The sequence below is a fragment of the Ostrinia furnacalis genome, unplaced genomic scaffold (genome assembly GCF_004193835.3).
Source record: "Ostrinia furnacalis isolate ACB-3 unplaced genomic scaffold, ASM419383v2 OfSCF7365, whole genome shotgun sequence".
NCBI classification, from domain to species: domain Eukaryota; kingdom Metazoa; phylum Arthropoda; class Insecta; order Lepidoptera; family Crambidae; genus Ostrinia; species Ostrinia furnacalis.
The window spans coordinates 192,438-216,960 of record NW_021137604.1 but is presented as its reverse complement, the minus strand read 5'-3'; the positions used below and the strand labels follow the sequence as shown (position 1 = coordinate 216,960).

Genomic DNA, 24,523 nt, shown 5'->3' with positions numbered 1-24,523 from the left:
GGCAATTTGAAGCTAATTACCATGACGCAAAGAGTCACAGTCGCAGTCGGCGGAGCAATAACTTGCATTTTAAGGTGAGTACAGAATGGAGCATTTGTATGTAATGTAACGTTCTTACGAAGGGTATGATACAGGTAGAAGCTCAGTTTCCAAAGCATTTCATGACGTTCCTGCAAATACTCGGCGATCTGTTCGGCGTAATGCTCACAGAGAATGTGCAATTACCCGTAACACTTCGTACCTTTCGTCCACTCTTTAAGTGAGTATAGACTAGACTAAAGCATTTGTAACATTCTTACGAAAGGTACGAATAGGTAACAGCTCAGTTTCCAAAGCATTTTCATGTAATTTAACTTTCCAGCTAAAGCTCGGCGCTCTGTTCGGCTTAATGCTCGCAGCGAGTGTGAATTTACTCGTAACACTTAAATTCGAACTTTTCGTTCACTCTTTGTTGAAATACACTTGAGCAAATGCTGGATGAAATGTTACACCTAAACGGTCAATTATGTTCTAACAAAACGGCGACAACATCGAGCATGCTCGACGTTTGGTTCGTGAAAGGACGATGAACTAGAAAATATCATAAAGCAAGTCATTCTGTTACAAGTAAATACTCTAGTCTATACTCACCTTTACAGGAATAATTTGCATTGGATAAAACCGAGGAACTCGAATCAGTAAAATGTGGATGCAGAAGGTATTCTATGCGTTCCCATAATTTACTTAGCGCCATTGAAAGCTTGGGTTCCCATAAAATAAGGGAAAGAGAATAGCTGTATTAATTTAACTATCAATAAAGATTACTATTTGCATAGGAAAAAGAGAAACAAAGCTTAAATTGATTAATCGTGGGAAATGCGTGGCGAAATTGAGTACTTAAAAGCCTTGTTTGCTTATAAAGGTTGCGTGTATTTACATAGCTTTACATAAATATGAATTTTATGCGTAATGTATATTATATTCTTAGTTAGGTAATTAATTTACTCACATTTTGTTTTATATTTTTCAAAATATTCTTGATAAATATTGACCGGAAGTGAATGATTTTCCGAAACTTCAGCACAACTTATCCAACCGTGTGGCAAACATTTTTGACATAAGTAATTTTGTAGGTATACATCGTTGTAATCGCAAAATCATTAATTAAATTAAGAGGTCTGTACCTTACAGCCCTAAATAAAAAAAAACTTGCAAATACATCAATACGAGTGAAGTGGCCACCGAAGGAACATTAGCAGGAAACGGATGTTCTAATGGACATTCGACTGGCAACTGGATTCGCTGATTTCTTATCGCGACTTTATGATAAAATAAAATTTTATCTGTAGAATATTTAAAACTTAATTAGAGGACAATTGGAGTGATCAATTTTGTTTTTTGTCCACTTCATCAATGCGAATAAATATTGAAGTTGTCGCGGGAAACGCGGGAAGCGGCCATTTTTATGGGCTGTTTCATATAGGTTATTAAAGGAATTCCAATTAAATGTTATATATTGGCCATTCGTTTAAATTGACAGTAATGGATTGTTAATAAATGTATTTATTGATTTGTTTATTCCGGACTATTTAAAGCTAGAACAAATAATCGTTTAACACAGAATTGAGTCATGTTTTACGACAAGTTTTTATTTCTTTAGGGTTTTTTATTCATGTGAAATGTTTACCGTTTTATTGACTACATTAATTCATTGATACAAATAAAGATCTTGTCCTTAAGTACATGGTTACCCTACCAGCCACTTGTTCAGGAGATGATTTTACTGCATCTCGGCCGTAATGCTTCCATAACTTTTTAATAGCGCAGTTTTTGCAATAATTATAAAAGCATAGTCCTGCCTTTATCCGTTTATGATTACTTGGTGACATCTCACTAATTGTTTTTTTAAGTAAACGAGATAAAAGAGCCTGTCCGTCGGAGGATATCAGGCCATTAACTTCAGTACAATTTTCAATTTATTGAAACAAATGACTGCATAATGAAAAAATTAATGAAATATGATTGTTTATTTAAAACAATTTTATATTTTAGTAAAATAAATTACTTTTAAACGACTTTTGTTTACATATTTAACAGCTATGCATAATTAGAAGTATGTTTCTACCTCTGTTAAATAAACAATTTGAGTTGGTGTTTTGTTTAAAAAAGCTAATCTTTTCTTTAAGTAATCATAGAGCTTTTACTGTCATAATCTTTCCAAGGCTAAATAAATGCTATATTTATCAAAGACTACTTTTTATTTCATTCTTTCATTTAATAACGGACGTAAAACTATTTCACGACTGCAAATAAATTCATTCTCATCAATCAACATTTAATTTATATCGAACTCTAATTTTTAAATAAGAAGGAAAAAATATTTGATACTCCATCTGACTAGGGAAGAATAAAATCTATAATACAGTAACACCAATGTGACTAATGCCCGTATTCACAAACATTACTATGAGCTCTCACAGTGCGCGTAGACGCACAGGGTGACACGAAACAATCACAGAACTCTATTCAATGCTGTGCGTTCGATTTGCTGCTTCACTTAAGCAAGCATCGTTTGTGAATACGGATGGGACGCAGTACGCGTGCGTGTGGCCAAACACGATGTGTTTGACAACGGTTTTGGTGTTCATACTTCATATCTCTAACTGTAGGGGTTCTCTGTGGGACATAACGTATTGCGATGATATGTACGAGCCTTTAGCCTGAGTGTTTATCAAATGCAACTAAATCTTTTTACAAATCAAGTACAGTCAGCGTCAAATAGTTCGTGACACCCAAAGTGGCAAAAAAGTTGACAACAAAACCTTATTCCGATTGTAAAGAAAGAAAGAAATAAAGAAAAGTATTTATTCGATGCAAGTACAAAATAAAGATAGTATGTTGCGAACTTTTGACTACTTTGGGTGTCACGAACTGTGATTACTCGTATAAAGTCATGAACTAAACGGTATTTATGGGGTAATTGAACGGAATACCATCCGAGCGGATCTCCGGGCAAAACTAGTTTCGTAAATTATTTTGGATTGGTAATCGTGGGAGGTTGATTGGCATACCGCGTAGGTACTCAATACTCATACTTACCTAGGTCAATAATAAACTACGAACTAGAGGAAAACTTTTTTGTTTCAAGGCAGGAAGGGCCTTGTCTACGGAAACGCTACTCCGTCATAAGCTACTTAACATAATTTCACAGTCTAAAGTTTTGTATTGTCTGACGCCGTATTGTTTAGGCGCAGCACAACTGCAAGTCACGCGCAGGCGATCACACGTCGGTGCACTGCGCCCGCGCACCGTGGTAACATAAAAATGGACAGAAGGATCACTGCAATGGTTAACAAATTCAATGTTGATACATTGCTTTTGGGACTAATGTAAAAAGTTGATACATTGCTTTTGTGACAAATCTATACTAATCTCTATACTAATATTATAAATGTGAAAGTAACTATGTCTGTCTGTCTGTCCATCTGTCGGTCTGTCTGTCTGTCTGTCTGTCTGTCACGCTTTCACGCCTAAACCACTGAAGCGATTTTGATGAAATTTGGCATAGAGATAGTTTCAGTCCCGGGAAAGGACATAGGATAGTTTTTATCCCGGTTTTTGAAACAGGGACGAGCGCGTTAAGATTTTTCTGTGACAGACAAAATTCCACGCGGGCGAAGCCGCGGTAGAAAAGCTAGTCTAATATAATCCAAAAAATCCAACCTAATATTGCAATGTGAACGCAAACTTTAGATTGATCGATCGGGCCTATTCAAGGAGAGAGGTTTAAGATGGTACACCTGCACTGTAAATGACCACTTACAGTGCAGGTGTACCATCTTAGACTGCATCTCAACATCAGGCGTGATTACGGGCCAATACTTGCCTTATTCTACTTTGTTTATTCATAACTTCTTTATACACAATATGTATTTTCATGAAAATATTATGAAATCTTAGCGCTACTCGTACTCGTGCTGGTAGTTATTTGATGATGTAACATAAGCACAAGACAGACCGATCCTTCTACATCCTTTTGTTGTATGCCACAGCAGTAGATGTTAATGCACGATTGGTGCTGATGATGAAATCTTATTGAAAGAATACGAGTACTTGATCCCTTGCTGTATTCTATTAAAGTAGAATGAACGAACGCTGTTCTATAAATTGTTTTCCTATCTCTACTGCGCTTATGTTAAGACTTTAAATCTGAATATAACTCATATTTTGTGGAAACAAATAGTGGATTGATAGACATAATGTCATGTAGCAGAAGAGGTTAATACAAAAAATACAAATTCAAATAAAATTAATGATTCTTAGAAGTATTTTAAATGTTTAGGATATTCGTAAAATCGTTTTTAAAACTAAAAACATACCTCTGAGAAGTCTCTCTGCGACATTTTGATTCTTTTATCTTCTTCTTAAACGAACCTGAAAAGAGAAATTAACACTGTTAATTGTAGTTACTAACAAATTCGTGAATGTAATTAATCATTAGTCAAAATCAATGTAACTAGCTACCAAGCTGTCTTGATTGCTCCAATCATTAATCTCTATGTTTGCATACGAATTACTTTCAAATTAAAATGTACGGCCTTGAATTAAATTGTTAACTCACATTAGCTAGCCTTGTTACAACAAAACTATTTGGGCATTAATACTAGGTTAGAAGAACTAAGAACACTGACTAGACATACTTACTCTTCAAGAAGAGTACTTATAGTCAGTGTTCGCTAGTTAACAGACTGCCACTTCTTATGTAGTTTTTGTAATAGGGGTGAATTAGAAACAAAATTATATGTATAATGTTATGTGCTATTTCTGTTCGTTCGTTCGTTTTCAGCCAAATGACGTCCACTGCTGGACAAAGGCCTCCCCCAAGGTTTTCCACAATAAACGGTCCTGCTATTTCTGTATTATAATCGAATTACCTATTGTAAAGGAAAATCAAATGACCAATGGTTACAGAAGCTCCCAAAATCTAAAAACTGTAACGACGTCTACATCTCACGATTTGATGAAGACTATTAAAGCTTATGAAAAGCTTTACTTTGGTGTACATTTAATTGAGAATCATTCATAGCACCAATCCACTGAACAAATGAATCATTACGTTTTGGTAGAGTTATAGACCTGGTGCTAAAAAGGACTGAAACATTTTACAGCGGCGACTACAATGTGTCGTCGGGTTAATTTCCATTCACTTCTTAGGTTACAAAGTATTAGTCAAAGAACTCTATTCCTAGAATATTATTGCTATGATTACAGCGACAATAAAAGTGGCAGTAAAAGCTCTCGCAATATTCTGCGAGTTTATGATAGTCGCCCAACCCTAGAAACATCCAGGGTGGCAATAGCTGGACCCTAAATAACTGAAGTGCTTTTAAAGTGCTGTCAAAGTGTTACATTTCCATTGCTTTTAATTCGGAATTGATATCGATGATATTATAAAAGAAAATAACTCTATGGTGGACCGACGATTTGGTGAAGGTTGCGGGAAGAACCTAGACGGGAACCTACGGGCAGTGCAGGACTAGTCGTTATGGAAAGCCTTGGGGAAGGCCTTTGTCCAGCAGTGGACGTCATTTGGCTGAAACGAGCGAACGGACGAACTCTATATTATGATATAGAAGCCTGAGATTGAAGGTACAAAGTTGTTTCATACATTTTTAATTCTATTTTTACACTGTAAACAACTTTTTGATTAACCAATGTTATTTTCGGGCATGATCAAACTCATACTGAATACCTACCTCCAATCTTATAATTATTTTACCTTTATAATTTCGATAAGAACCCAAACTGTGATAAAAAAGAGAGATCACCTTCAAGAAATAAATTGATGTAAAACAAAAAATGCGTGTATAATTGCCCATAATGCTGGACTATGTTTTGGAAAAGTTTTTTGTCTGAGTTCGTGTACTGAACAAAAACGTATGCCCCCTGGCCATTCTTATACAGTAGCCAGGTGCTTCGAAAATTCAAATTCTAACTCCGTATCCAGTACGCATCATTATATTCACGTCAGGTGGCGTGTGCTGAGCAATCAGAAGCAATTTGTGTTTCACAAAACAACTCCTGCGCATCTAAAACGACCCTTAAGTTATAGCAATAAGGTACGACAACATTCACGAATTAGTGTCGTCGATTGTACAAGATTGTATTGTGACCTCATAGTTTGAGGTAGGTGCTTATTAAATTCTTATTATGATATATTTTTGTCATTTGTATCTAAAATTATAATGAGACACCTGGATGCTTGTGGCTAGAAGCAACTGTGGACAGGTGGCTGTAACTTTAATGTTACTACAATTACAAATACCATGCTCTACAACTTACGCAACACTCGGTAAATAAATTTTGGAGCAACTATAGCACTTAAATTATCGTCAAAACTTTATAAAAAGAACTAAACATGAAAAAAACCTTCGCAAAAAAAGAGTGAACAATATCACAGTAAATACTCTACGAGTTCTTTAATTGATTTACATAAAAACTTAGCTTTTAAGCTTAATAAGTCTTGCGTTACAGACGATTATAAAGCGGAAAGATTTTATGAACCTTATATTATTTAGAAGCTGCATAAAAGTCGTTTAAACCATAATCATTGCGTAACGATAAATAAAAGTAAAGACAATTTATTCTCTATTTCCGATAGAACGGTAGTTAGCAGTGAGAAATTAAACATTGAGATAACAATCTCTGGATTTTGATGAAGAAAAACCGGATAGCAATCACCAACACAGCAGTGGTGACATTACCTTTAATGATGTCTGACTTATATTACAGCCTTCAAAGAATATTAAAAGAGGATGTTTCAATAAAAACTAAATTATACCCTCTAGGTACAAGATTCACGTTTTTCTTCTGTAATAAATACTAATGTTAAGAGAAAATACTTGGACTTTATGTAAGTATTACTCGTGCGCTTCTATTTTGGACGTATCAATTACGTTTAATATGTGTAAATTATTACGAATTGGACGATGTATAAATATATTACTTGATAATGCTAGACTTGTTATTTTGTGCAAAAATAGTTTGGTCTTGAGTGAAATTGCAATTACTGTGCGCACGAATGCTTGGTTGATAAAAACAATACTATTCTAAAAAAGAATTGACGCGTTGATGTCTTTTGTTAGCGAGGCAGATCTGCGCTCGCGCATTCAATGAACTATCAGTCAAAATCTACTTTTACAGAGCTTATTGTGAGTATTCTTTAATAGAAATCATTAACAATTCAGCCATGACTTTCGTTATTGAATAGGCAATTTGTTATTTGATATTGCAGAGTTGATATACAGGTCCATTTTCATCTAAAGCAAGTGCTTGATTGATATAGGTATAAATGCGGACTTTAAGCTTGAATCCACATAGTTACATCTACAAGCGCAAAGCTCTTATAGTACATTCACATAACCAACGCAGCCCATCAAAACAACTTTCTAGTCCGCGATCCAACGACTGTTATTCTCGACTCCTGAAATCGGAGTCTTTCCAATTAACCAGTTCAAATATAAATCGAGTTAAAAACCGAACGACGGATTTATTTGAACTCGTAAAAACCGCATAAAGCATAAGGATAAGAAAGCATTTCTCTGGCGTATGCGCATGAGATCTCACGCACACAGAAAAGGTTTTATGTTCTTCAGTTCGGGGGAGCCCGGTGTAACTTACCATCGCTGCCTTTGATTTAGACCAATTATAAAACCATTTCTTGCTTCGGACCACGGTTATTACACAGGCGGACAAACAAAAAATATCAATCGTACACCACTTTACATGCACATTTTGGAGGCGCTACTTTTGCATCACTGTCGTTGCTTCTCTAGCACTTATATTTCACTGTTTTGGTTCACTGTGTGTTGTTTTGGAGGGATTTTAGTTGTTTGTTGTATGTAATCGTTTGGTTTGTGAGATATCGCGTCGCGTTTCGTTCGCGACTTGCGCTTGCGCAGGTCCGAGCCGACTGACCGGCGGGCGCGGTGCTGCCAGTTTAGGCAACCTCTTATTTCCACGAAGCCTTATCGAGCCTCCAGAGCGAGCGCTTGGTAAAAAAATACTGAGAGAACTTTGGTATTTTGTGATAACTTCGAGCGAGCGTTTTGTATGTTATAAATATTACGCGTGTGTACAACAATAAAATATTTGTATAGCTATATTTCAGTTAAAACATTAGCATTGTAGTCCATTTCTCATTTACGAAAAGTTTGTATCGGTTGAATATTGTAGAGTTTGAAATAAGTATTAATTGCTTTCATTCATAATTGATACGATAGATACTTGGTTAATCACATGAATGTTTATGTACTTACAAGACTTACATAGTTTCAGAACTTAGGTAGGTTATTTTTTTTTTTCAAATATTGAGAGAGTAGGAGGATACGTTAAACAAAACTGAAACATTTCTTTTTACTTACTTTCATCTACATTAAATAGGAGTAGAAAGCTGTTAAGATCACTTATTTATATCTAATACAGTATCGATTTCAGTTCCTAGACCTAAAGATCTTTTGCAAGTACAAAATTGAAGTAACAATAAACTTTCAGAACTCTACATTCTACTAAAGTCTTCCAACAGCCTTAAAACTGGCAACACCATACTATATCCGCCATTTACGTTCAGTAGAGACAGAAGATATCATTTCGTCTCGCTCGCGCCGGAATGTGACCCGCTATCACGTTGAAGGCCGTACGGAGCTTACGGGCCCTCAATGAAGAGCTTAAAGCACTTTGGAAGCTGCATCGTTACCTATTGAGCTTTCTAAGTGCTAAAGAGCGCCTTTGGCGTGGTTGTTTTGCGAAAGCTATTAAAAGCTAATGTACATTTTACTTAAGCTTTATTGCTGTAAAATGTAGTTACGTAGTTAGTATTATGCAAACTATTTTTGCTTTACGGAATCTATTACATATTTCTTTACTTGTTATCAAAGTAAAGTAGAGTAAAGTAAGCCTTTTCGCCGCAAAGGCCTTACCTACCCCTGTAAGTGTTTCTAATTCAAAAAGTTCTTAAGACGTATTTTTTGTGTTTTTTTTTAGAATAATGGTTACCTTCGCTCAGGTCATAATATATTTTACCACAAGGGCAATGTGCAGATTAGTAGAAATCTGCTCTACCTGTTACACTATCTACCTGTTCGGCGCTTTCATAAATTATTTGGACCAGCTTTTAGTTAGGGGTTAAGAACGGTTTCACCTGTGTGCATCATACTGCATATTAATAATGAATCTGCTTGTGAAAAATTAAAAATAGCTTAGGATTTTAGTAAAAAATAACAAATTCATGCAATTTAATTTTCAGGTATTAACGCCATCTACTGGAAAAGTAAAGGTTTAATTAAAGTAATTCTTAATGCTTAAAAAAGCAGTAATATAATGCCATCTAGCGGCAATATTATGCACTAAAAATGTTTTTTTTTAATTTCTAAATCATGACAGTGCTCAAGGCATTTAATTTTATAATTTAAAAAAGTTAAGTTTTTTAGAATAATTAATAAAGGTTTCATAAAAGATTTCTCGAAACGAAACGTGGTTGCCTAGCAACTGTCAGTTTGACGTATGTTTGTTGTTTTTCGCAAGTCAGTTTCACGCGACCGCGACGTTATTTCCAATTTAAATGCGTGACCGCGGCCCATAAAACTTATTTAGGAAATGAACTGAGCAAGACGTAATGTGTCTGACCTCGTATGTTTCAATTACCATTACCGACACCCACGGTTGGAGCGTTGGATAACCCGAGCAGTCTGTTTAGCAACGAGGAAGTCTAGGTGTATTGATCTCACAAGTGAGTCACTAAACTTTTGTTGAGTTTCTTGACCATCTTGTGTGTCACCTTTCGCTGGAAAGGTATTGTTCATAACTGTTCCAATGTGCTTTGTCAAGTTAAGAACTTGGTATCTCTAACTGCAGTTGGTACCCAACTTTGAATCAGTATTTAACATTGCTTTAGCTTTGTTTTACCAATTGAATAACAAACAGTGATTTTGTTAAATATTGCATACCTCAATTTCAGTCTTAATGTTTCACAAAGTGTAAGATTCTAATAGAAACTTAAAATTTCAGAAAATGTCAAGACCGGTGGTTCGGCCACAGTGGCAGTTAGCTGCACTGGCAGCACAACGCCGTGATAACGAGCTTCGAAAGGCAGAAGAATTAAAGAAGGTTAGTAATTTAACTTATTGTTCTTCTTGTCGTGTCGATAACAAACCACGTTGGCCCAAAACTCCAAAATTTAACGTTTAAAGTTCAAGAATAGAAAAGTAAAAGTAACGTTAAAAGTATTTATTGCCATAAGATGACACAATTTCAAAATTTTAAATTAGTGGTCTGCGCACTAAGTTCCACATGTTACATTTATTTTGTACTAGCTTTCCGCCCGCGGCTTCGCCCCCGTGGAATTTTGTCTGTCACAGAAAAACAATATAGCGCGCGTATTTGCTCACCATTTAAACCTACCCTGGACTACGACAAACAATTTAAAACCAAAATCAACTCAATCGGCCCAGCCGTTCTCGAGTTTTAATCAGACTAACGAACATCAATTCATTTTTATTTATATAGAAGATTGTGCATAAATAGTCCAGAAGCTTATTTGGGTTTTGACAACAGTAATTTGTTTTATTTCCAAGAAGGTAGGAAGAATTGAAAAGTATTTTTCAACCAGACCTGGAAAATCTGATAGTTATAATGTCTTCTTTTACCGTTAATTTTAATTTACAGATTGCAAACTACTTTGAGGCCAATACAAATAAGTCACGGCACCATGAGCAGTGGACGACAGAAGGGTACTATGAGAAAGCGAACAAAGAGGCAGTGGAACTGAGTGAAAGGAAAATACGAGCTGCGTAAGTTGATGACGTTTATTTTTTATTGATACCCTGTTGGGAGAAAAAAGGAAACATTAATATTTTCTTTCTTATGCAGTCAATTAGAAGAACGCCGCAAAAAACTGGAGCTGATGTTGTTTCAAGAAAACATGCAATATCAGCAAGAGTTGAAGACACTGGGTGCACAACCTAAATACTATAAAAATGGGTAAGTAAATAAGACATTCATAATTAATTATTTTCTTGTTAAACATATTTATTTAACATATATTTTTATGGATTTGAAAAATTCAATAAGTAATGAAAAAAACATTTTGCCAGATTAACAAACATTTTAATGTGAGTATTTCGATACACTTAACGTTAGCATAACAAAAAACTAATACATAGGTTTTTGTTTTTCTTAAATCAGATTAAAATGGCAATGGCTTAAGCTACAGTAAGCTTATAATGATTATCCAACACATTCTATGATCAACTTCTGAAACATTTCCAGTTCCTACCTCAACAAAATACCCACCTCCACTCTGCAAGAGATCAACCAAGGCATCATGGCGAAGGAAGAGCAGCTCAGAAGGCACGAGGCTGAGCTGAGACTGCACCACGCGTGGCGATTGAGGCAACCGGAGCTGAGAGCTGCCAGCTCATACATTGCTGCTGGGAAGTGCAAGTCTGCATGGTAGGATTTCAAGAGCGATTTATTTATCTTAAATTTTTTGTGCTATTTTTATGTACTTTTCTAAGATTGTATATCTTTTTTATGTAAAACTCCATCAGAAAGATATTTAGTGTTGTAAAATTAGCCAAAGCTACAAATTGCGTACTGAACTGCTACTAAAAGATATCAAAGACATGGCATAAAAATTAAAAAGTTCTGAAAAAATTACGTTAAAAGAATTAAAAATCATGTACCACCAGTAATTTCTGGTTGAACCGAATGTTGACTGGAAGAGAAGTCTGATTGCTTTTATAATATAATAGTTTTAAAAAAAATAGGTATTATTTTGTTCTTAAATCTCAGTATAATGTTTGTAAGCAGTGCAATGCCTGCTCTAATTTACTAAGGTCGGCGTTTGCAAGATTAACGAGCGCCCACGCTCACCTCGACACCCACACGTTACCGCGGTCACTATAACTGTTCCGTCAACTTATAAAAGGACACATCCTTTGTTATTAGGATTTTTTTATTATAAGAGATGTATCTCTCATAAATTTGATGAAACTTAAAAAAGTCGGTTGGCCCGGGTGGGAATTGAACCTGCGCTTACTCCTTTTAATTACTATCTGAATCAATTGATTTTTTTATAAGTTGATAAAATTAGCCTGCGCCATATCTTTGTTTAAGTTTATGTTTTATTGACTTAAATCTGCTCAAAAAAAATGTATTTTTACATGTAGCCAAGTCTATCTATCATTCAGTCCAGAAGACATTTATTATTCGAATAGAGTAAAAGGCATTCCTTCTTCATTTAAAGGTTGGAGCAAATCGTAGAAAAAGAAATGAAAAAGAAAAAAGAAGAGGAAGAAAACATAAAGATTTTGCAAGAGAGAGACGAGGCTCTGCGCCGCCAGATACAGATAGAAGAAGACAGGCTGAGGGACAAGGAGCGCCAAATGAGGGTAAGGGAATAGGTATATTTAAAGAATAGGGAAGTAGAAAAGGCATGAGTCAAAACATATATCAAAGAATAAGATGATTATTGATGATTGTGGCGACATCTACGATGCGCCACTACAAACGTGTACCAACAGATGGCGCTGTTACGACTGCACTATGGCACACTCCGCCGCTCATACAAACCTGCATCGCGGTGACGGAGTTTTCTACCCTGCCAAGTACATATAGACAAACCAAGATGGTGTAAATCGGACCTTGGTCCCCGAGCACAACACCCGCTCGGAAGGAAGCACTAACACCTAGCTTCCTTATTGTGGTTGAGCATCATATCCCACAATGATGATGAACTAAAACTATGTTAGAATATAAATTGATATAAATTGTGCGTGATCACGTCGGGATGTAATTTCGTAACATAGCTGGTGTCGTATATTTAGTAAAATATGCAGACCGCTACCAACCGTGCGATATGTTCACTGGGGGAGGCCTATGTTCAGCATTGGACGTCTTGTGGCTGAAATGGAAATCATTGGGGGAGGCCTATTTTCAGCAGTGGACGTCCTATGGCTGAAAGATGTTGATGAGTAAAATATCTCCTTGGTTTTTAGTCATCTTAGTTGGTGTTCGAAATTTTCGGCATATTTGATCCTTAGTAAACGATGTAGATGAAGGTGGACAGACGACCTCACAAAAAGGTAGTAGGAAGGCGCCAACCGGTTCTTATACAAATCATATGCCCTATGTTCCTATGTTTATAGAAATACATTTTATATTTTCCAGGAGCTTCGCGAAGGTCTCGAAGGGCAAATAGCTGAGTTTTCAGAAAAAGAGTCGATCGTTAATAAACTAAGAAAAGCAGAAGAGAGAGAGAAGATGATACTAGACGAGCTACAGTTCATATCGAGTGAAAGAGAAAAAGAACACGCGAGACTGGTGGCGGAAAGAGACGCAAATATCGTGAACATGGGCCTGCACAAGTATAAGTTGAAGAGGAAGGTGATCTCTGTGCTGAAGGAGATTGAGTTGGATTTGGATATGCTGGCGAAGATAAGAAGAGCTGTTGTAAAGGTACTCTTTAGAACTATTTTATTTGGTCGAATGTTCTGGGCCTTATTTTATTAAACACGGGTTTAAAATGACATTTACATACTAAATAAATGTCAGTTTAAACTAGAGATTAACTTTTTGTAATAAGGCCCAAGGGGGTCTAACTTTGAATATAGGTACAGCCATAATTTTACGATTCCATAACTAAAAGGAGTCACATTTATGTTGTTGTTTTTGTTTATTAAATTTTCTATCTTACAAGAACTTTTTTTTCAGGATCTAGGAAAAGAACAAGAAAAGTCGGCCAGCTATAAAAGAGTACTTGATACGGCGCTACGCGAGTTAGAAGAGTACAAGGATAAGGAGAGACAAAGACAGAAGAACATCGAGGCTATGTACGACGGCGAAGCGAGGCAGATAAACGAGAAACAAGATAAGGTAAGTTTTAATTTGTATTCATTATAATTATTTNCATTATTCATTTGTTTTGTAGGTTTTAAACAGTGTGCTTACCATGAATTTACGTTAGGTGTACTCGATAGCGAGTGCGTCGAAAAAATCTATAAAGATTTTAGTTCTTGAAAGTAGCCGCTAGGGGCGCTGTACAATCTATACTAATATTATAAAGAGGAAAGATTTGTGCCTATTTTTGTATGTTTGTAATGAATAGGCTCAAAAAGTACTGGGCCGATTTAAAGAATTCTTTCACCATTCGAAAGCTACATTATGATTATCCACGAGTAACATAGGCTAAATTTTATTTTGGAATAACATAGGGTTCAGGGGCCCACGCGCGCGAAGCTGCGGGCGGAAAGCTGGTCTTTCATACATTTGATGTCATTTTTTACGCAGTCGCTAGCGAGCACACCTAACGTAAACTCATGGTAAGCACACTGATGTTAAAAAGAAAATTGTGTGAAAGTGGTCTGTGAAACAATAGCGACACTGTTGTAGTATTTTTTAGAGATATTTCAACTACACCCACGTGCAAAGGGGCATCAAAACCATACTACTAACCATACTAATCTCAACGTTTGACAATGTTTTCTAATGGAGTACTATTATTAAATATTAATGTTTACAGCTGTGGGCCAAAGAAAGAGATGCACGATCGATACTCATGAACGAGGTGATATCGACACTGAGAAGACAGCTGGAAGAGAAGATAGAAGCGAACCGACAGCAGCAGAAGGAGAACGTTCTGGAACGAGAGAAAATTCTCGAAGACATGGACGGCTTCCACCAGGAAGTACGGTCTAGGGAAAGGGAGACTCAGGTTGGTATACTCGTGGTTTAGTGATTCTTAAAAATGGTAATTTTCCTTTGCTGTTTCAATAATTTAACATGATCAAATATACTACTTCATAGGGCTTAGACAGACAATACAAGAAACGTGACATTCGAAGTTTCTTCGTTCCGTAAAGATTTCGAATAGAGATGTCACGATTGTAAGTGGGTCTTGAAACTACGACGTTTTCTACTTGTAGTTTTACGCCTTTAACGATGTTGAAGCGTGGGTGAAAAGTTAAAATACTTTCATCCGTAGAAAACCACATTTTTTTCTGAGTGAAATAGGCTATATATTTTTGACCTACCTGTGTTAGAAAGATATAGCCTATTTCACTCGGGGAAAATGTGACAATGTGCTATGTGGAAAGGACACACGCGGCAAAGGAAGGCAAAAACTATATTAACTCAATAATGAGGGCTATCGTTTTTATACTTAACAGTTGGCACCCCTGGCGATTGACAGGACCTTACTCTACAGTGGCGCCATCTTGATGAGTGCAAATGCGATAGTCCTCCTACCACTTTAGCGCTCACCAGTTGGTGCCACTGTCTTCGCTACTAGCAAGTGACAGGACCTTACTCTACAGTGGCGCTAACTGGTGAGCGCTAAAACGATAGCCCTCATTGTATTGTTTTAATTCCAGCTGAAAAACGCCACCTACTCCACCATGGCATCGCTCCAATCCCAGCTAAACAGCCTCCGAGTGCAGCAGCAGCAGGCCGCGGCGGCTAGCGACCGTGAGGCGGCGCGCAGGGAGGCGTGCGCGCGCGAGCGGCGCCTGCGACACGAGATAGCGCGCGCGCAGCGCACGCACAGCGCCGAGGCTTGGACGTAGCGGGTAGTTGGAAGAGAATTAAGCTACAAAGACGCGAGAATTCAGACTTTCATGGTTATGGTCATTGTTATGGTCATGGTTATGGTCATGGTCACGGTTATGGTCATGGTCACTTTGACAGTTGGCACCCTATCAAGTTGACCACCTTTGTCAATTGGTCTACTATAGGTAAAACTGTATTTTTCAATATAGGATGATTTAACAATGAACTTTTTGACTTTAGAGAAATGGTATTTTTACACTGTGTATAGGAAAAGACGAGTAAATTCAAGAAACTGTCTAGCCCGCATCGCATCGCAAACGATACTCCCGAGAAAGAGACTGGCAACGGAAACTCAAGCCCGTATTAAGAAAGACACCTTAGTAAGTCCACCACACTCCACCATGGCATCTCTCCAATCCCAGCTCAGCAACTTTTTGACTTTAGAGAAATGGTATTTTTACACTGTGTATAGGAAAAGACGAGTAAATTCAAGAAACTGTCTAGCCCGCATCGCATCGCAAACGATACTCCTTTGAGAAAGAGAATGACCATGGATACTGAAGCCCGTATCAAGAAAAGACGCTCTAGTAAATCTACCATCCACCATGGCATCTCTCCAATCCCAGCTTAATAGCCTCCGAGTGCAGCAGCAGCAGGCCGCGGCGGCTAGCGACCGTGAGGCGGCGCGCAGGGAGGCGTGCGCGCGCGAGCGGCGCCTGCGACACGAGATAGCGCGCGCGCAGCGCACGCACAGCGCCGGGGCTTGGACGTAGCGGGTAGTTGGACTGGAATGAGTGTATAGACGTGAGAATTCCGTCTCTGTGTACTATACGGTTATGGTCATGGTTATGGTCATGGTCATGGTTATGGTCATGGTTATGGTCATGGTTATGGTCATGGTTATGGTCATGGTTATGGTCATGGTTATGATCATGGTTATGGTCATGGTTATGGTCATGGTCTCTTTGGCACCCTATCAAGTTGGCCATCTTTAGTCAATTGGTCTACTATAGGCAAAATTGTGTATTTTTTTACAATGAACTTTTTGATCTTAGATAAAATGTATTTTTATTCTCTGTATAAGAAAAAGACGCGTAAATTCAAGAAACTGTCTAGCTCGCATCGCATCGCAAACGAAACTCCTGAGAAACAGACTGGCAACGGAAACTCAAGACCGTATTAAGAAAAGACACCTTAGTAAGTCCACCATACTCCACCATGGCCTCGCTCGTATAAGAAAAGAACGAGTAAATTCATGAAACTGTCTAGCCTGCATCGCATCGCAAACGAAACTCCTGAGAAAGAGACTGGCAACGGAAACTCAAGACCGTAGTAAGAAAAGACGCCCTAGTAAATCTGCCATCCATCATAGCGTCGCTCCAGTCTGCGCTCGGCAGCCTGCGCTAAATCTCGTATCAAGAAAAGACGACCTAGTGAATATGATACTCCACCATGGCGTCTCTCCAATCCCAGCTTAACAGCCTGCGCGTGCAGCAGCAGCAGGCCGCGGCGGCTAGCGAGCGTGAGGCGGCGCGCAGGGAGGCGTGCGCGCGCGAGCGGCGCCTGCGACACGAGATAGCGCGCGCGCAGCGCACGCACAGCGCCGAGGCTTGGACGTAGCGGGTACTTGCTAGAAGACAGAGAGAGAGAGAGAGAGCAATACAGGATTCAAGTCGAAAGAAAAAAATGAGGAGTGTTAAAGCCTGGTCCGTGAGCACGTAGAATTTTGTCCAATGAACCCAAGCTCGCACACTCACTGCGGGCGCGCGTCGCACAGTCGCGACAGCAATATAATTACGCGCGAGCGATAAGGATGGGTAGCTTGGGGTCATTGGACAAAATTCTACGTGCTCACGGACCAGGCTTTAGAATAAGTTTATAGAGGGGAGAATTCAGACTCTTAGCTACTATAGACTGTGTTACTATACAGTCATGGTTCAACCTTTGTCAATTGGTCTACTATAACCCGAAACTGCTTAACCCGCATCACATCGCAAACGATACTCCTTTGAGAAAGAGAATGACCATGTAGATTGAATCCTGTATTAAGAAAAGACTCCTTAGTAAGTCCACAATACTCCACCATGGCGTCTCTCCAATCCCAGCTAAACAGCCTCCGAGTGCAGCAGCAGCAGGCTGCGGCGGCTAGCGAGCGTGAGACGGCGCGCAGGGAGGCGTGCGCGCGCGAGCGGCGCCTGCGACACGAGATAGCGCGCGCGCAGCGCACACACAGCGCCGGGGCTTGGACGTAGCGGGTAGTTGGACTAGAATAAGTGTATAGACGTGAGAATTCAGACTCTTAGCTACTATAGACTGTATTACTATACGGTCATGGTCATGGTTATGGTCATGGTTATGGTCATGGTCATGCTCACTTTGGCACCCTATCAAGTTGGCCACCTTTGTCAATTGGTCTACTCAGTATAACTCGAAACTGCCTAACCCGCATCACATCGAAAACGATACTCCTTTGAGAGAGAGACTGACAACGGAAACTCAAGACCGTATTAAGAAAAGACTCCTTAGTAAGTCTATCATACTTCACCACACCATGGCGTCGCTCGTATAAGAAAAGAACGAGTAAATTTATATAACTGCCTAGCCCGCTGCCCGCATCACATCGCAAACGATACTCCTTTGAGATAGAGAATGACCATGGAGGTTGAATCCTGTATCAAGAAAAGACTGCCTAGTGAATATAACGCGGGAGGTAGCGCGCAGGGAGGCGTGCGCGCGCGAGCGGCGCCTGCGACACGAGATAGCGCGCGCGCAGCGCACGCACAGCGCCGAGGCTTGGACGTAGCGGGCGCCTTACTGGACTAGAATGAGTGTATAGATGTGAGAATTCAGACTCTTAGCTACTATATACTGTGTTAGTATACGGTCATGGTTATGGTCATGGTCATGGTCTCTTTGATACCCTAGTAAATTGGCCACCTTTGTCAATTGGTCTACTATTATAGGTAAAACTGTGTATTTTTCAATATAGAATAATTTTACAATGAACTTTTTGACTTTAGAGAAATGGTATTTTTACATTCTGTAAATAAGAGAAGAACGAGTAAATTCATATAACTGCCTAGCCCGCATCGCATCGCAAACGATACTCCTTTGAGAAAGAGAATGACCATGGAGACTGAAGCCCGTATCAAGAAAAGACGACCTAGTGAATATGATACTCCCCCTTAGGGCCGTCTTTAACCTACTAGGGGCCCTGGGCACTTGGATCAGTGTATAAGAAAAGAACGAGTAAATTCATGAAACTACCTAGCCTGCAACGCATCACAAACGAAACTCCTTTGATAAAGAGGCTGGCAATGGAAACTCATGCCCGTATTAAGAAAAGACGCTCTAGTAAATCTACCATCCACCATGGCGTCTCTCCAGTCCCAGCTCAACAGCCTCCGAGTGCAGCAGCAGCAGGCTGCGGCGGCTAGCGACCGTGAGGCGGCGCGCAGGGAGGCGTGCGCGCGCGAGCGGCGCCTGCGACACGAGATAGCGCGCGCGCAGCGCACGCACAGCGCCGGGGCTTGGACGTAGCGGTGCCTAGCTGGAGTAGAATGTATCTAGAGTCTAGATACATTCTAGTCCAGCTAGGTCTAGTCTAGTCTAGATTCTAGACTCAAAAATTCGGGCTAGAGACAAAAAGCTCTTTATTGTTAATAACCATGGCCTGGTATTACAGACTGATAATTATATTTGTAATTTTGCTAATTTTGAAATAATCTGTCAGAATGAAGTTATTCGTAGATTAAGGTTTAGTTATGGATTTTACGATTTACAATGATTGGGCTAGAATCGAAACGGGAATAAACATAAACTGTGTTTATAGACATGTATGGTCGAACGCCATGCAAAATTTTGGGTTAGTAGTAGTTTCGCACATTCGTGCGAAGGAAAATCGTGCGAAACTACTACTAACCCAAAAAAAAAATTATCCAGATATATCTCGTTCACATCCCACCTTTTCAAATAGGAAAAAATTGTACAACGAGCTAACATTTTGCAATGCTGGTATGAGATGCATGAACAAAATCGAATGAATGAATTATTTCCCTAAAATACTCGTAATTGCCTTTCGTTAAGCCAATATGGAATTAAATTATTTTAGATATAGGTGCCTTAAAAATAACTAATTGTCATCTAAGTAATATGAATTCCAAATATTTACAATGTTAAGGATGTATTTTTCTATTTAAATAAAATGAATTTTATAAGAAAATTAATACTAAGTAATAAAAAGTGTGTATTTTTTTGTATGGAACCATGTGTGCCGATTGTGTGTGATGAACAATAAAATAATTATTTTGTGATACCAAAAGTTTTGCGTTTTTTTTTATTAAGGTAGAATAAAAGTTAAGAGTTTTATCCATCGTACTAATATTTATTTATTAAATTTTTTATCAACATGAGATACAGTAACAAACAATAAGAAATTAAACGAAAGGACTATGTCTATACGCTAATAACTGCTCCCACAAAAAAGATAACGACAATATACCTACTAGAATAAAGAAAAACAAACGAATTACGGATTACTGTCATCTAGCGGAAGTTAGTAACATCAAATATTTGGTTTTGTGGTGCTTTTCTTGTCTTGCACACCTCGACAATAGATGGCGTATACTCATACTTTGTATAATCGAGAGATTCGTCTCATCGTCGATAGGTGGCAGCATATTGCCTTGTAATTTTGTGCAGTTGCAGCCGGCAAACAAACTGCTTTTATTCGTTTGATAAAAAAATATAATTTTCAATGATCTCTTGAATTTTTGAGTAACTAAAGGTTATAAATCTAAAATTAGTTAAATATTAAAAAATCTCATTGTTTAATATAAACGGCAACAAAAATAAAAATAAAAAAAAATTATTGGTATTTTTAATTTACAATGAAGGTTTTTAAAATAATATTTTGGATAGCTGGTGTTTTTATAAGACAAGAATGATTTAATGATCATGTATTGTGTAGCAACTAGGAGTAGGTAGGTACCTACTCTTAGTTACGTACCGACCTAGCTACTTATTGACTGACTCTATCATGCATGATGGTAGTGTTATATTGGTAGCTCTAGAAGAGTATTCAACGCTAATTTGTTTTAGTTCGTTTCAGCCGAGTGACGTCCACTGACATCCACTGCTGGACAAAGGCCTCCCCCATGGATTTCCAAAAAGTCTCATTTTTGTAATCAAACTCACGTATCTGACTTATGAAATAAAAATCTGACTTAAGAATAAGATCACAGTTTAGTTTTTCTTAGTAGGTACGTGTAGGTATTATTTAGTATGACTACTTAAACTTCAACCACACCAAACGCGTGCATGCAGAGTAAGTATAAAAAATACTTAAATGTTAATTACTTGGGACTTTTTTCAAGACCATGTAAGATAAGTTTCGAACCTTGGACCAGGTATAAGACTAGGCAACGCAGTCGTGTAGGCGGGTGCAAGGAGAGGCGCAGCCACAGTAGATAGCACAGAGTCGATCAAGCAAGAGAGTGCAAGGAAGATGTGCAGCAACCGTAGTTAAGGAACGGCTGGGACGAACAAGGATAGGCAAATCCAACTCGTGAGGCTTGACAGGGATACGCTTGTTAAGGCGGCCCTTTTCAAGGTTTGGGAGCCTGTGGGTGACGAGCCATTGGACGTAGAGGAGAGGGACATTGATGATGCGTATGTTTTCTACTTTGTCAAAGATAAGCATGAGAACGGTTTGTCCAAAATACTTAATATGAATTTCGTCTTATTCAATGCAGGATTAAATGCCCTTCAACCGTCATGGAAATCAGTTTTCGATACTGCAAGTCCTTTACACGGTATAACCGTAAAACCGCAAAAATGCCCCTTTCGGGGGGCCCTACCACTTAAGCACAACTCCGTCGAAGTCGAAAACCTAGGATAGTCTTAATGAGCAACAAATGAACCCATTAAAACAATAAAACCTTTTGTAGGAATTATATCCGATTTGATTAATTTTCATGTCTTAATCTGACTTTACTGGCCTACTAGTTTTGGGAGCAATGTCGTGATAACGTATGTAACAACTTTTTGAGTTACTTTCATGCCTTTGTTGCAAACCTCTCCTATCTATGGTACTTATATCTAAAACTATAGTTCTTGACTGTAGTTCTTGATAGAATTGAATCTATAGAGCTCTTCAAAAATAGATGTTTATGTTAGCTGAAATATTGATTAACGTTAAGTAATTACTAGATACTAAACTTTGTTTTTTAAGTTGTGAGCTAAAACATGTACTTAGGCTGGGTTGCACCATCGTACCTACTTTAACTTTGACAAACGAATAAATCTGTCAAACTCCATACAAAAAACACCGGTTATTGTTAAAGTTACGGTCAAAGTTAAGTGGTGAAACTCAGCCTTAGTTGGAAAAAGTTAGCTAATTTTGCACGTATTAACTGGTTGTTAAATATTGGTGAAAACTAGCACGCTAACGATGCCCGAGTGGCCTGGGCAGGTGTAATTACACTGATTATTATGCAAAAACAATAATTTACGAGACAACCGTAACAAAAAACAAATCGATCGATTATTATCTAGGGTTGTAGCTTATTCAATATGCTAATGGTCTTTGGGCAACTCCGCCTCTTTGTGAATCTTTTAAAATGCAGCGTTTTAAAAAAAAGCGTTTTTCAAAAAGGTTTGACTTAATTTTTGTTTGATTCTGAAAATACGAGTTCAGGTACTTTCAATGGCTGGTTTACAGTTAGTCTTTGTTACCCATAGAAGTTAGAAAAAAATATTGAATTATCTTTCATGAAATTTTTTAGAGTGTAAAAAGTTTAATGCTTTGATTGAAGGGATACAATGTTCGGGAAAAGTATAAGAATCGAACTGGTGAATACCTAATATGCACCTACTTTTTAATAATCAAAACATTTTAAACATCTTCCTGAAAAAGCTCATCAAAAGAAGGCATTATTGTCCGATTCTACATTTTGTTGAAAATACCTGCCTTGTTATGCATAAAAAAAAATTTGTTAAGTAGAATATTAAAAGTTTTTTTTGACCACAACGAGTAATCTTTCGGCCTTTCATCTCACCTGATGGAAAGCAATGATCAGGCCGAAAATGGAAGCGAGCTTTACCCGGCATCCTCAACCAGAAGAACTGGCTATCTTACCTCTTACTAGAACGCAACAAAGGTGTTAACCTCAGTGTTAACTAACATTGTTGTCGCTGGCGACGGACAGATATATTTTTTGGTCTTTCCCTATTATAATAATACTAACAGAACTCACCTAATGGCTGAAATCAAGTAGTAAATAGTCAATCTGCGTACTAGGTAGGTAGATATTTTTAGAAAGGCTTTCGTAGCTTGTTCATTTCGTATACGTCTTATTTTGCTTTTGTCTGGCTACAATATAAATCTGTGTGGTCTGTGATCTTAGATTGGACCAGTCCAATGTTGACGAAATATTATGTCTACCTGTAAATAGTTTGTGGTTACCTCAAAACTTAAGTACTACCTGACACCACAGACAGGCTTGTTTGTAGATTATAGGTATACGGCTGTTTAATAAAGTGACATTATAATAGGTATTTGATTAATTTATGTAGAGTCATTGCAGTTCAATATTGCACGCTTACGTAGTCAATCAGTCTGAATGGCGAATGGTTTATGTACCTACCAAATAAGCTTTTTTTTTCTTTCTTTCTAACGATTACGTGAACCACCGAGTTTGAATCCCATTGGGGATAAGTGTCAGTGAAATTCAGCTACTTTTATTAACCATCGCGAACATGAGTGTAGAGACGAATGGTGGTGACCTTTTTGAACACCATTGTGGTCTATTGGAATGATAGTGAAAAGTTATAGGTTATAAGCTGAGAGCTAAGAATTTCATTATTAACCTGAAAAAGAAAAACATGGTTCTGTGCTTCGCACGTTAAGAATTGAACCAAGTCGGATGACTACGGCGGTTTCTTAAGGTTGACCCTTGAGTTGCCACAACCAACATGTCATGGTAGAAGAAGTCTACTCTATGACTTCTACCTACAGTCATTATTGCAAAAACTAAGAAATAGCTATCTTTGATCGTAATGGTGGTTACAGACCAAGTAGCTCTTGGTCTGTAACCACCAGCTGCTAAGGCCCGATTCGACCAAACTTTTATCCGAGAATAACTCCTGGTATAACTGACACATTGACAGTTTCAAAATGAGAAATATGTCAAAACCTGCCCTTAAAAATAAGTACATCTCTCAGCGTCTTCTCTCCATGCAAAGGTTATTCGCAATAAAAATGATTCAAGGCTTTAGAACCATCAGTACAGGCGCTGCAATATCTATCGCCCAATTGACCCCGCTACCCGCAAAGGTCGCAATGGTCGCTGATATCGAGACCTCAAAACTATCTGGAATCACCTCCTTTTTGCCTCATGACGTTATTTTAGAGAGTCCTTGTCCTCCATCAAAACTTCTCCACCCGTCTAAGAGGATTGGTATACAATTCGCGGAAATCACATCCGCAACCGATCTGACTCAGGCGAGCGCCAATTGTACCCGTCTCATATTTACAGATGGAAGCAAGATTAACGGTAATGTTGGAGCAGCATTTGTTGTTAAAGACCCTACCAATACACGACCTTCAGTAACCAGGAAGTTTAAGCTTCACAGCGACTGCTCAGTATTCCAGGCGGAAATGCTAGCAATTGAAATGGCCTGTAAACACATTATTGACCACAAGCTCTCACAAGTCCTCATAGTCTCGGACAGCAAGTCTGGTCTTACTGAGTTGCAAAATGGAAGCAGCTATAACCGCTTCACTGTAAAAATCCACCGGCTACTTCATCAAGGCCGTTCATCTGGATGCACCGTCGAATTCGCGTGGATTAAAGCCCACGCTGGATTCGAGGGTAATGAAGAGGCAGACTCGGCGGCAAAAGCTGCTTCCANTCCACCCTACGATAGTTTGGCATAGCTG

General features: G+C 38.3%; 2 protein-coding genes across 5 annotated transcripts in view; one reads left to right on the top strand and one right to left on the bottom strand.

Moving 5' to 3' along the window:
* The window catches only part of LOC114364196 (tetratricopeptide repeat protein 28), an 81,383-nt gene extending 73,413 nt beyond the window's left edge, over positions 1-7,970 (bottom strand). The window contains exons 1-2 of the mRNA XM_028320217.1: positions 7,660-7,970; positions 4,359-4,413 (exon numbers count right to left, since the gene is read on the bottom strand). Of these exons, the coding sequence (XP_028176018.1) occupies positions 4,359-4,382 (24 nt within the window). The 5' untranslated portion in view covers positions 4,383-4,413; positions 7,660-7,970. The remainder of the gene's footprint in view (positions 1-4,358; positions 4,414-7,659) is intronic.
* Positions 7,971-9,561: 1,591 nt separating this feature from the next.
* On the top strand, positions 9,562-17,331 carry LOC114364214 (trichoplein keratin filament-binding protein). 4 transcript variants are annotated; one of them, XM_028320238.1, is made up of 11 exons: positions 9,562-9,766; positions 10,045-10,143; positions 10,702-10,826; positions 10,906-11,016; positions 11,305-11,487; positions 12,284-12,428; positions 13,207-13,494; positions 13,750-13,911; positions 14,558-14,749; positions 15,408-15,587; positions 17,191-17,331. In XM_028320238.1, the coding sequence occupies exons 2-11, from the start codon at positions 10,048-10,050 to the stop codon at positions 17,200-17,202; spliced, it is 1,494 nt and encodes a 497-aa protein (XP_028176039.1). In that variant the 5' UTR covers positions 9,562-9,766; positions 10,045-10,047; the 3' UTR covers positions 17,203-17,331. The 4 variants fall into 4 exon arrangements, with proteins under 4 accessions (XP_028176039.1, XP_028176036.1, XP_028176037.1 ...); XM_028320235.1 differs by lacking the exon at positions 17,191-17,331 and having other exon boundaries at positions 15,408-15,899; XM_028320236.1 differs by lacking the exon at positions 17,191-17,331 and having other exon boundaries at positions 9,562-9,828; positions 15,408-15,599.
* The last annotated feature ends 7,192 nt before the right edge of the window (positions 17,332-24,523 follow it).